This window comes from Gossypium hirsutum, chromosome A05 (genome assembly GCF_007990345.1).
Source record: "Gossypium hirsutum isolate 1008001.06 chromosome A05, Gossypium_hirsutum_v2.1, whole genome shotgun sequence".
In the NCBI taxonomy this organism is placed as follows: domain Eukaryota; kingdom Viridiplantae; phylum Streptophyta; class Magnoliopsida; order Malvales; family Malvaceae; genus Gossypium; species Gossypium hirsutum.
The window spans coordinates 88,983,038-88,997,531 of NC_053428.1; the positions used below are offsets into that span (position 1 = coordinate 88,983,038).

Consider the following 14,494-nt stretch of genomic DNA (forward strand, 5'->3'; position numbering starts at 1 on the left):
GATGAGATAAGTTATTGAAGCCTATTTATAGGTTCTTATAATTGCACATTAAGTGTGCTTGTTTTAGGATGTGTTCTCCATTGCTTTTGGGATGAACTTTTTCTAAAAAAAGTACTTTTCTCTTAAAAGCAATGAAGAACACATATCATTGGGGCAACTTTTTTAACTTTTGGGATGAGCTTTTTTAGAGATGAAAAAGCAGTAAATTTTAGCTTTTTCAGCCAAAAAGCACTTTTGACTGTTATTTTACCTTTTTAACCTTACTTTTTGACTTAAAATGTGTTTGATGCTATTATTTTGTGTTCTCTTTTTTGGTTATTTAATATGATTTTTACAAATGTGTTAAAAGCATTAATTAAAAATAAAAAAAATATTTTTTAAAATAATATAATTTTGTCAATATCTAATTACAAATATTTAATTATTATATTTAAATATTTAAATATAGTTTATATATTCTAATTAAATTTAATAAATAATTAATATTAATTACTTAGAAATATTTAAAATTAATATTATATATTAAAATATTAACAATAAGTTATAATAAATTATTTTTTTATATTTTTACTAAAATATCATAATATTAACTAATTTGAACATTATTTAAATACATATTTGTTACTTTATAATATAATGTCTAAAATGGACATTTTACTTTTCAAAAGTACTTTTTGACAGCAATATCAAACACTTAAATTTTTCTAAAGCACTTCTCAAAAGTACTTCTCAAAAGCCTTTTCCACAGCACTTTTCAAAAGCACTTTTCAAAAGTAATGAAGAACTGGCCCTTAGAGTGTTGACTTTTGATACTTTATTTTTTATGTTTTATTTATATATTATGTGTACCAAATGTTTTTCTAAAGTGAAAGATAAATTCAACTTAAATTAATAGTTATGTGAGTTAAATTGTTTACTAAATTCATTCTCTAAATTAAATTTCGTAAAAGTAAATTTGTTAAATCAAAATTACATTAACAATCATGATATTTTAATCCCTTTTCCTTGATAATTTAGCATTTCTACCATGTTCTATTCCTTGTTGTAACAAAATACGCTACAAAAATATTGTAATAAAGGTATACCAAGTCTTTTTCATGTAGCAATTAAACTTATTCTCAAACATGTTTGGCAGTGTCTCCGTGTTGATTGTAGGGATCCTGCATTTCTTGCACCTCCATGGGACCAAACACGCCATAGCTTTGCTCAGGATCACCATCATCCTCGTCACTTGTTTGATCAAGTGCTAGTAATCCTTCCTTATACTTAACGCTGTCCATTCTCGCCTGAAGAACCTTGCCTTCGCTGCCGTACCCTTTAAGCTTATAAACCACTTCTTTCATGTTTGGCCGCTTCTCAGGTTCACTTTGCACGCATAGACAAGCAACACTAATTGCTTGTTTTAATTGGTTTTCATCAAAATTTCCTCGAAGCTTCGGATCAGCAAGGTCTTTAAACTGCCCTCTAGCTACAAGTGGCTCAGCCCACTCAGTTATAGTCCTCTTTACACCACCAGGCAACTTCTCTATAGGCTTTCTTCCAGTGAGAAGCTCAAGCAAAAGAATACCAAAACTGTAAACATCGCAACCATTGGAAACCTTTCCCCACATGGCGTATTCCGGCGCAAGGTATCCTAAAGTACCCTTAACACGGGTTGTCATGTGGCTTACGCCTTCTGGGTTTAGCTTTGCAAATCCAAAATCCGCAACCAGCGGTTCAAAGTCTGAATCCAGTAGGACATTGCTTGCCTTGATGTCTCTGTGAATGATGTGTGGTGTCACCTCATGGTGCAAGTAATATATATATATAGCATCATAACATTTGAAGTCAAAAAACGTTTTAGAGTTAAAATTTCCTCCCGTTACTTTGTCAACAAATTGAAACTCTGCAACGCGCATTATTTTCTTTATTCTACTAAATACTGAATTCAATATTGAGTCAAAAATCAGAAAGAAAATGACTGAATATGAAAAGATGAGTGTTTAATTCTTTATATAGTGGTAAAGAGCAATCCAACTTCATACTGACTCTAATTTAAGCCAATCAGCTTAACAATACGCGAGTCTAAGCTTCACAGGCTTTAGTTAGAGTCCTTATACATCAGATCGAAGGTATCAAGTTTGTTGGTAGATGATAAAGAAACAAAATATATATATATATATAAACATGAAAATTTTTATGCTTTGACTAAGTAAATGCGTTATATACTTAACAAAAGCAAAACTTACGATATGCCTTCTGCAGAACCAATTGCGATCTTCATTCTTTTTTTCCAATCTAATTGAACCTCACCTGGAAATTGGCCGTGCAGATGAGACAGCAAGCTAAGATTTGGCATATAATCATAAACTATGAGCCTTTGGTCAGTTCCAACACAGTAACCCCTCAGACCCAACAGATTCTTGTGCCTAACCCTTCCAAGAACTTCAACTTCCACTGCAAACTCCATTTCAGCTTTTGAAGTCATGGATTTTAATTTCTTGACAGCTATCTGTACCACACATTACAAGAACCGAGACCTTTAGGCTTGCTGGTAGAAATTATAAAATTAACAAAAATAAATAATCCCAGGATCAAATACATCCATAGATAACCTAAAGACCATCACTGGTTGTGATCCAGCATTTAATGCGGATACAAACGTAGCTCTACATGAGCGTCCTGATATAGGCTCTTATGAGCTTCCTGACATGGCTCACTTGAACTCCCTGTTAAATGGCTATTTGGTATTACCTGATAAAAACTCTTCTGTGTTACCCGTTAAGCTCTATGAGATTCCTGATTAAAACTCTTATGAGTTTCCTATTTAGCCCGGATAAGCGTCCTATTACATGGCTTATTTGAGCATCCTGATATGTGGCTTGAGAATGTGCTTCCTGGTTATATGCCCTATCGGGTACCCCTGAACATGAATTGACGAATCGTTGATTTGTACACCTCACGCATACTACCTGAGCATCCATTTAAATTTCAATGATTCAACGGATAAAACTCCTAACATGAGAAAATTTTGAGATTGAAAGAATTATGTCTTGAATGCTTCTGATATACTTCAAAGTTTATAGCATGATGAGCTCATCCATGTTTATTTGATGTACATGTGAATTATGTGACTAACTTGCTTAATTGAGTATATGTGATTAGGCAAATTGCCAAATTGTTGGAAAGCATATTATTGAATGCTTATTTTAATGAAAGTCATTGATAAGTTTAATTCTTGTTATACGAACTTACTAAGCATTAAATGCTTACTAGGTTTTTTTTCTCTGTTTTATAGTGCTCAAAAGCTTGCAAAGGTTAAAGATAGTTCAGAGTATCATCACACTATCCACCAGTTCGTTTTGGTATAATTAGTAAACTTATTTTGGTATAATGGCATGTATAGGTTAACATGGCCAATTGTTGGTTTGTAAATGGTTGTTTGTAATCCAGCCATTGGAATGGCTAGTTATGGTTTGATTTGGTATATTTATAAGGTTACATCATGGTAATTACATATGTGTTTAGTATGGTTTGATTGAGTTATGTTAAACAAGTATGTCTATAAAAGGTAAGATTATAAACATGAATGCATGTGAACATATATCATATTAGATGTTAGTGTTGGCTTGATTATAATGCTTGAATTGGTTGGTATATGTTTTCAAGTATTAGTGTAGGTTGTTGGTAGATTCTGGGTGAGAAATAAAGCTAAGAAATGATTTTATTTTTTCCACATGGGCGTGTGTCTTGACCGTGTGTGACACACAGCCTGGCACAAGGGCATGTGGTTTGGCCATGTGTCCCCTGCATATTAAAATTGAGAATCAGAATGCTTAGAATGGGGCACACGGGCAGAGACAAGGGCGTGTGTCTCAGCCATGTGTGACACATGGCCTAAAACACGAGTGTGTGTCTTGGCCTTATGAATCCTGCACCTAATTTTTGAAAATTAAATTGACCACATGGCCTAGCACTTGGACGTGTGGCTGGCTGTGTGACTCAAGTCAGAGAGTTACACAGGTATGGACACGGGCTGGGACATGGCGGTGTACCTCCCATTGAATGCCTACAGGGCCTGAGACATGGGCATGTCACTTGGCCATGTGAGCCACACGGCTACTCACACGGGCATGTGACCCTTATATATAAGAAAAATTTTGAAATTTTGTGAAAAATTCTCTGAGATTTTAATTTAGTCCTTACTTGTTTCTAGTGCTTAAATTGAGCCTTGAGGGTTTATTCAAGGGACGATATGATTAGTTTCGGATATGAACAGTAAATGACATGAATTATCTGTTATTGTTCTGTAAACTTTGGTAATACTACGTAACCCTGTTTCAGCGACGACTATGGGTTAAGGGTGTTACACTGATTGTGGAGACAAAGCCGATGAAAGTCTGAAATGGGATGCTAAAGGAGTACTAACAGGCTTAGCACTTTGTATATTTATCGTGCAAAGAACTTTCTAAATGTACCTCTTCTGATTTAGATACAATTTACTTGTTTTTCTATCTTTGAGAATCTCCATACCAAGTATTTTCTTTGCTGGTCCCAAATATTTCATCTCAAATTCTTTACTAAGCTGGGCTTTGACCTTTCTTATCTCTCATTTATCTTTCGTTGCTATCAACATATCATCAACATAGAGGAGTAGATACATAAAAGAACCATCACCATTTTTCTTAAAGTTAACACAACTGTCAAAGCTACTTCCTTTGAAATCATGAGAAGTCATAAAGGAATCAAACCTTTTGTACCACTTTCTTGGTGACTGTTTCAAACTGTAAAGGGACTTTTTTAGCAAGCAAATATATTCCTCTTTTTCTAAGACTATAAAAATCTCTAGTTGTTGCATGTAAATATCCTCCTCAAGTTCTCCATGCAAAAGTACAGTTTTTATATCTAATTGCTCAAGCTCCAAATCATGCATGACCATAATACCAAGCAAAGCTTGAATCGAACTATGCTTCACAACTAGGGAGAACACATCTATGAATCCCACTCTTAGAATTTGACTGTAACCCTTTGCAACAAGCCTTGCTTTATATCTGGGTTCTTCAACTCCTCAGGTCCCTTCTTTCTTTTTAAACACCCATTTATAATGAACAACCTTTTTGCCTTTAATAAGTTTTACAAGATCTCGTGTTTTGTTTTTGTGGAGTGATTCCATCTCCTCTTGCATAGAAAACATCCACTTTTCTGAGTCTTCAAAGCTAACCGCCTCAGAATAATTAGATGAATCTTGGTTTGTATCTATATCTTCAGTCACATTTCTAGTTCTATTTTTGGCGATAAAGTATTATGGTGAAGAAGCAATTCTATTCTGAATTTCTGTACTGACTTGAGGAGTCGACTCTGTTGCAGATTCTCGATTAATTTGATGCTCTACTTAACTTTATGAGAAGATTCTTCAAGAGATAATTTAGGTAGCATAATAGTTTCATCAAAAACAACATCTTTGCTAATCACAACTTTTCTATTTTCAGGACACCATAAATTATACCTTTTTACACCAACTTTATAACCATGAAAAACACATTTAATGGATCCCAGTTCCAATTTCCATTATCAACATGAGTATACGCAGGACAACCAAAGATCTTTAAATTAGAATAATCAACAAGATTACCAGACCATACCTCTTGTGGAGTCTCTCTCAACGGCAACGAATGGAGATTGGTTGATAAAAATGTGTGCAGTAAAGGCTGTTTCGGTCGAAAATGACTTTGGTAAGTTGCATTTGATAACATACATCAAACATTCTTTATGATCATTTTGTTCATTCATTCTGCAATGTCGTTTTGTTGTGGATTATAACGAACTGTCAAGTGTCTCACGATCCCTTCTGACTTGCATAGTTCATTAAACTTATCAGAATAGAACTCTAAGCCATTGTCTGTGCAAAGGTATTTTATTTGTTTTCTCATTTGTTTTTCAATCATAGTTTTTCAAGACTTGAATGTAGAAAACACATTACTTTTCTACTTTAGGAAAAATGGTCATACTTTTCTGGAAAAATCATCAATAAGTATTAGCATATATTTAGCTCCACCTCTCGAAGGAACTCTAAATCGCTCCCAAAGATCAGAATGAATATACTTAAACATTCCCTTTGTGTTATGAATTCCTCTGGTGAATTGAACTCTCTTTTTCTTCCCAAAAAATACAATGCTCACAAAACTTCAGTTTGCAAATTCCTTTCCTATCAAGAAGTCCTATTTTGCTCAATTTTATCATGCCATTCTCACTCATATGCCCTAGGATCATATGCCAAAGTCTAGTAACATCGTTATCTAATAAGGAAGAGGAAGTGACAACTGTATCACCAATAATTATAGAACCATGTAAAATATATAACTTGGCAGTCTTTTTCTGCCCTTTCATCAAAACGAAGGAACCTTTGAGAATTTTCAAAACCCTAATTTTAGTTGTGTATTTGTACCTTTTTGAATGAAAAGTACTCAACGAAATCAAAATTTTCTTCAATTTTGGAACATGTTGCACGTCACTAAGTGTTCTTACAACTCCGTCAAACATCTTAACTTTAACCGTTCCAACACTTACGATTTTACACAAAGCATTATTTCCCATCAAAACAACACCTTTAGACACTATTTCATAAGTTGTAAACCAATCTCAATTAGGACTCATGTGGAAGGTGCAACCCGAATCAAGGATCCACTCCTTGCTCACTTTAGAATTATTGATAGAAGCGACTAGAAATTCACCATCGCTATAGTCTTCTACGACATTAGCTTCACCAGATTTTTTTGCTTATAACACTCAAATTTAATGTGCCATTTCTTCTTGTATAATTTACAAGTTTTACCTATGTTTGAAGACTTTAATCTACCCTTAGATTTACCCTGAGGATTTTGTTCTTGTGTCCTTCCACAATCATTATCAGCATTTTGATCTTGTCTCCCATGAACAATGAGACCCTCGGGTTTAACTAGAAGATGCTCCATCTTATCATACGAGGTCAAAGAATCATAAACCTCATCAAATGTGAGAGACTTGCTGCTATATAAAATCATGTATCTAAAGGTTGAATAAGACCGGGGCAACGAACAAAGTAGAATCAACCCTAAATCATTCTTATCATATTGAACCTTCATGGCCTCTAAGTTTGAGAGAATTTTTTTAAACACTGTTAAGTGTTCATGCACAGATGCACCTTACTAAAAATGATGAGCATAAAGACGCTGCTTCATATGTAGCTTACTTAGAGTTTTCGACATACATATTTGTCCCGGCCTCTTCTATAATGCAACAACAGTTTTCTCCTTCATCACATCCTGCAAAATCTCGTTAAACAAATGCAGATGAAACTGTGTTAATGCCTTTGGATCTTTACTCCTATTCTTTTCCTCCGTCATTATCAAAAGCATCTTGTCTATCCCTAGTAGGGCATCATCTAAGTCCATCTATGCAAGAACTACCTAAATCTTTATTTGCCACAACGTAATTCTGGTGTTGTGATTCAACAGCAGAATTTCATGCTTCAAAGACGCCATTACTGTGATCGAGGTGAACAACTAGGAAGCTCTAATACCAATTTATGAAAAATAAAATGTCGATAATGACAATGTATCTTAAAGAAAAGAGAAATAAAAATAAAGAACACACGGATTTTTACGTGGAAACCCTTTCGGGAAAAAAACCACAGGTAGAGGAGAAGATTGTAACAGCCCAATTTTGGGCCTAGTCGGAACAATGGTTTCAAAATCACTATTCTGAAGCTGGATAAATTATTTTAATATTATTTTCTATGTGACGACATGATCATAAAGGTGCATAAAAATTTTGGTGAATAAATTTTAGCATTTGAGAGCTTAATTGCGAAAAAAGGACTAAATCGCATAAAGGGTAAAAGTTCAATTTCACTTGATAGACATACCAAATAGCTAGAGAGCCAAAATTTAAAGAATTTAAAGGGAAAATAGACCCTTAAAATGCAACATGGCCAGCCATAGGGACAAAGAATTAGGCTAGTCAATGTTAGGTAAAAATTTTGGTGACTTGTTTGACTAAAAAGAAATAAAATCAACAAAAGATGATATCACCCATTTCACCTCTTCTTCTTCATCGAAATTCCCAGCAAAAATAAGGGTTTTGAAGCCTTAAAATTCCAGCCAAGCTAGCCTCTTGCAAGTAAGTCAATTTGAGGGTTATTCTTGATAATTTTTGTACTTTTGGGACCCCTAAAGCTTAATCTAGCTACTAAGGGGGCTATTTTGTGAAATGATTGATAGTATAGGGACTTACCATGAAAGGATTTGTATGTTTGCTGAGTTTTTATGGAAGAAAATGAGTCTTGGTTGTTGAGCGAACAACTTGTGTGAAAGGACTTCTCATGAAAACCCTAATAGGACCATTTTGTAAAGTTTGTAAAGTAGATTGTAATATTGTGAAATATTGAGACTTTGAGGTTGTAATTAGAGAAATAAATGGTCGGTTAGGCTTGTCTAATAAGAAAATTTGATAAAAATCAAATTTTGAGCCTAGGGGTAAAATCATAATTTTTGCAAAGTTTAAGAGCAAAACGATCATTTTACCAAAGAATGAGTCTTAGTTGAATTGAATGATTTGTGTATTAAAAAAGCTAATTTTTTACATTTTAAATCAAGAGAAACGTGATTCGGGTCTTGATTGAGGGAAGAACAAAATTTACGAGGATTAGGCTCGTTCCTATCATTTTGTACCAAGGTAAGTACATATGTAAATAATATGTTATTGAAGCTTACTTTTAAATGTTTTATTTTTACCATGTATCATAATCTACTTGATACCATGAAAGTATAAATAATGTGATATAAGAGTAACCTACATTATGAACAAGTGCGACAACATCAGGTTAGATACAAGATCTCGTCGAACCTAGGAAATAGAATAGGTTAAAAAAGGTAAGTAATGAGAAATTGAGTGGTCTAAACTTATGACTTGAGTCTGAGTTCATGAGACAAGTGAAATATGTAATGTGGGTCCGGGTACTGACTTTGTGTGTAGATCCATGGGTAGCTCAATGAGCGGGCATTACGTGATGAGCTATGGGGTTCGGGTATTGACTTGGTGAAAAGGCCCGTGAGTAGCTCAAATATGCAAGTATTACAAAGTACGAGGTAGGAGAGTAAACTATCCGTGTATTCATTGGTATTTCCAAGTGTTCAAAGGGGTAACTCGATGAATGGATTGGCGATACTTCCAATGCGGTATGTCAATAGAGAGAATGAACTTGAGTTATTGTAACACCCCTTACCCGTACCTAAGGTCGGGATAAGGTACAAGGCGTTACAGGACAAACATACAAACATTAAACTAAAATACGGGCCATAAAATTTCATTCATATTTCAAAACGTTCATTCACTTATACATAGTCCCTTATTTGAGTCTACGAAGCCTAAAACATACTTTAGAAAGGGTTCGGGACTAAATCGAGAACTTACGAAAATCTTGGAAATTTCATGCTTTAAGGATCCACACGCCCGTGTCCCAAAGTTGTGTTCCATACACGGCTGAGACACATGGCCGTGTCTCTGCCTGTGTGGAAAATACCTAGGCTATTTTCCAAGCTTTGGTCAACCTTAATCTCTTACACACTTATACAAAATCAAAAGCATATAACATGGTATTCCTTTAATGATTAAATATTCTCAATTAAACAACAAACATAGCATTTGTATGTCATCATACATGTGTCTCTCATACTCATTTTACCTTGTTTATTATACTACCACTTATACATTTATACCAAGATTATCATCTTACAAAATATCTTCAGCTTAACCATCAAGCATTCATATTTAAAACTAGATCATATATTTATAAAATACCACAATTCAGATACACAAAATAACATGTTTGCCTAAAACATTTCAATTCAACTCCATACCCAACAAGCATTACATTGAGACTAGTCATATATATATATACATGTCATGATACATATCATTCTCTTTCTGTTTTCTTATAAACACATATCATTTATTTCATTATATCAATATTTCATATACCATAGTTTCCATGTATTCCACATATATTTATTTTCCTCCTCCTCCTCTCCATTCCACATCCTTAATTTATATAGCATTCTTGTAAGTACGATTTCACAATTTACTAATAAATGCTCACATCAAACTATCCACACGAGTCATAGTCACTTACTTATTTATAATTCGAGCTACAGAGCTCCAAATTAAGATCCATAAATTTCTCCTAAAACTAGACTCACATATCTTTCCACCATAAAATTTTCATAATTTTTGGTTTATCCAATTAGTACAGTTTATTCATTAAAATTTCCCCTGTTTCACTTTCTAACAGTTCTGACCTTTCTTCACTAAAAATTAATTATCTCACATTACAGAACTCGGATAATGTTCTTGTTAATTTATCTTGAAAATATACTCATTTAGTATTTTAAAAATATAAGTTTAAGCCTCTAATTATTTTTATCCAAATTTTTGTGATTTTCCAAAGTCAGAACAGGGGATCACGTAATCATTCTAAACCAGTCTCACAACAACATAAATATCTAAAAATATAGAACTCCTTTTCTTGATCTGTTTCTTTTATATGAAAATAGACTCATTAAGATTTAATTTGATATCTTATTAAGTCTCTTATTCAATTTATACTATTTTTGGTGATGTTTCAAAATCACGTCACTGCTACTGTCCAAAACAGTTTTATTGCTAATTCACTCTTTCACACTTTCTTTGTATTAACCTCATTTTAACATACATATCACAAATCATTTTCACCATATTTCATACATCACAAGGTCACCATAAAATCATCCTCATGTATAACTTACTTGTTTATAACCTCACCACATCCTAGTCACTTAATGAAGACATCATTCACATAATCAAGTTCCTGCACTTATTCATCACAAAACTCACAAAGCAATACATAGAGAGTCTCCTGTTGAACACTTCGGATCAATCCTCGATACTTGGTGGTTTCAGCACATAGCTCCACCCATCATATAGTTCGGGTCTCTTGTACACATGGTGAACACTCAGTACCACCCATGCGACCTAGCCAATTTATCTCGTAGCTCTCTTGTCTACATGGTGTCCTTCACTTGGAACCACGCATGTGACCTAGCTACGTATATCCCGTAGCTCTCTTGTCTACATGGTGTACACATAGTATCACCCATGCGACCTAGCTACATCATAATGTCTTGTAGCTCTCTTGTACACATGATGTGCACTCAGCACCATACATGTGACCTAGCTACATACTATCTGTATCATCCAATCGTTCCAAAGGTTCAACCGGGATTTCTCTCTCTTTCCTAACAATTTCACCAATCAAGTAATTATCCACAAACATATTTCCAATATTATTATAAAATATCATAATAAAAGTAATATTGATGTATTACTTACATATAAACTTACATCTCATTTAATATCAAGGCAATAACATTAAATTACACATTGCCTTATTAAAAATCATATGAACTTACAATTTCCCATAATATCCATAATCATAGAAATCACATTTATGTATGATAATTCAATGCACTTCATGTACCATAGACATATTTTTAAATCAATTCATAAACTTGGCACCATAATCATTTAATTTAATATAATTCAATTAATTCACTAAATTTAACTTTCAAATATAAATTACAGCATTATTGCTGTATTATTATCATACCAACTTACATACTTTCAACACCTCGGAAATCATAATGAATATATCAATTTTACATTGAAACATTCATAAATTAATGCTTATTATACATATGAACTTACCTCGATACTAAAACGGCCATTTTACCAACTTTCCCAATTTTCGATTTTTCTCTCATTCTAGGTTCAAATCTCGTTTTCCGGGATCTAAAACATCATATGTTACTTATTTAATTAATGTACTATTCAAAACAGTCCTTAACTCAAACTTTGGAAAAATTACAATTTTGCCCCTAAACTTTTGCATATTTATACTTTTGCCCCTAGGCTCGGGAATTAAACTTCATCCCTTATTCTTATGTTTTATGACATGCTGATCACTTTCCTCTTCTATGGCAACATCAAATTCTCACTCTAATATATACTTATGACTATTAGGTATTTTTACCGATTAAGCCCTTTTACTCGTTTTCTCTCAAAACCGAGTAGCACAAGTTGTCTAACATAATTTAAAACCTCATATTCTATTATAAAACAACAAAATAAACACATTTCACCTATGGGTATTTTTCCAAATATGAGCCCTAGCTTAAATTATTGCTAGAATAAGTTTAATCAATTTACCGGGATTCCAAAAATGTAAAGAACTTGAAAAACGGGGTTATAACGGACTAACTATTGAGCTTGGAAAGCTTGAAAACCCTAGCCATGGCTTCCCCCATGCTAATTTCGGCCTCCATGAGAAAGATGAGTCAATTTTGGCTTTATTTTCCCTTTTTATTTCTTTTAATTACCAAATAACCAAAATGCCCTTACTAAACTTTCAAAAATTCCATCTATGTCCAATTTTTTTCCATCACTTAGAAATTGGTAAAATTTCTATTTAAGACATCCTAATTAATATTTCAAAGAAATTTCATACTAGAAACTTCTAGAATGTAAGTTTTGCAACTTATTCAATTTAGTCCCTAACTTCAAATTGAGCACTTTATGCATAGAATTTCTTCACGAAATTTTCACTCAATCATGCAATCATATCATAGACCTCAAAATAATCATAAAATAATTATTTCTATCTTGGATTTTGTGGTCCCGAAACCTCTGTTCTAACTAAACACAATTTTGGGCTATTACAGTTATTTCATGGGTAACTACAGGTATGTATACTAAACTCTCGAATAAAGACCTTAGTATGTGATGAGATGTAGCAAGTGTACGTAAGACAGTGAGGTTAAAATGATATATCATTTAAGTATGATAAGCCATTGTTTGACGAATGTGTTTCTAATTACACTTATTTACATATATGCACTTTCTAAGCTCCTATGCTTACCCTTTTTCCTTTCCATATCCTTTTAGTGCCGCCAAAGTAGTTCGAGGATCGTCGCCTACATCAGAGAAGCCAGTCACACTATCCTTGAAGCACTTGGTGTAACTAGTTTTATCATTTTGATTATGGCATGGATAGGAATATTTGATTTTATTTTTGTGTCACATTTTTTTGGGGCCAAAGGTGTTGGCTTTTTTTAGCGTTTGACTCATTTTATATAAGGCCATGAAAATGGCTAATATTGTAAGTCATTATTGAATGTAAGATAGTCTTTTGCGAATGTGAAATTTTTGACATGGTTAAATTTGTGAAATGTATATAGGCCTTAGCTATAATTGTTGGTTGAGAACTCATATTAAATTAGACCTTGATATGTTGATTAGTATTAAATTTTGTTTCAGGGTGGCATAAGGCCTGGTAAATAGCCTTATATTATCCGCACAGATGTGTGTTTAGGCCGTGTGTGACACACGGCCAATCCCATGGGCGTGTTGTCCAGCTGTGTGTCCCCTGCATATAAATTTTACAAGTCAGTATGCATGGTAGTAAACAAATGGGTAGAGACACGGCCGTGTGTCTTAGCCATATGAAGGGCATGGCCTAGCACATGGGCGTGTGCCTTGTCCGTGTGCCCCTAATTAGATCTAACATCAAAAATAGAATGTCAAGGTTTTTAGACACGGGCTAGGACACGAGCGTGTCATGGCTATGTGAAAACCTCCGTAGGCTCGAATTTAGAATTTAATTCACACGGGCGTGTCCCTAGGTGCTTAGGCCGTGTGTGCCACATGAGCCATCAGCACGACCATGTTCAAGTTCCACACGGACGTGTTGCCCATCCACACGGGCATGTGCCTTGTTTCAAAGGTCATTTTCCTAGTGTTGATTAACGGACCCGAATTGGGCTCGAAAGATTTCCAAGAGATGCTTTGGGCTTTATAGGCCCCTGATAAGAAGTTTTGACTTTAATCAAGTCTTGGTGACTCATAAATGTTTGAATGAATGTGTTTAAGTTTACTAATCCTCGTATTCTGTCCCGACGTAGGGCATGGGTGTGGGGTGTTACAAAGATAATTCACTATGTCGAATTCGAATGATTACAAGAGGAGTAGGCTATATCTATTTATAGGCTTGTACAACCATATTCTAATAGGAGTGTAGTAAGGTTGAAACACCTTATTCTAATCAATATCAAATAGATAAAGTGTAATAAGGTTAAAAAACCTTATTGTAAAATAAAATAAAAGAATTGCAGTTCTATATAGATTTTACTTTTATTTTTTATCACTGTATTTTATGTTAATAAGGATTCAGATCACTCAATTCTAACAATCCCTAACTAAATATCATGTAAGAGTAAAATTCAACAGTTTACCAATTGTAATAAAATAATTTCTTCAAATAATTGGGATTTTTTTATTTAAAATTTTTGTAAGTGTGTTATATGCCTCACCTTTCTCTACTAATGACCATGTTAGGTGTCCACCTCGCTAGGGGCCATTACCTCACTGATGATAGAAGCCTTGATGT

At 33.9% G+C, this 14,494-nt stretch overlaps 1 protein-coding gene across 1 annotated transcript in view; it reads right to left on the reverse strand.

Annotated features, from left to right (window-relative positions):
* Nucleotides 1-1,118: 1,118 nt before the first annotated feature.
* The window catches only part of LOC107960494 (PTI1-like tyrosine-protein kinase At3g15890), a 58,775-nt gene continuing 45,399 nt past the window's right edge, over nt 1,119-14,494 (reverse strand). Inside the window, exons 4-5 of the mRNA XM_041112014.1 lie at nt 2,235-2,491; nt 1,119-1,803 (exon numbers count right to left, since the gene is read on the reverse strand). Of these exons, the coding sequence (XP_040967948.1) occupies nt 1,119-1,803; nt 2,235-2,491 (942 nt within the window). The remainder of the gene's footprint in view (nt 1,804-2,234; nt 2,492-14,494) is intronic.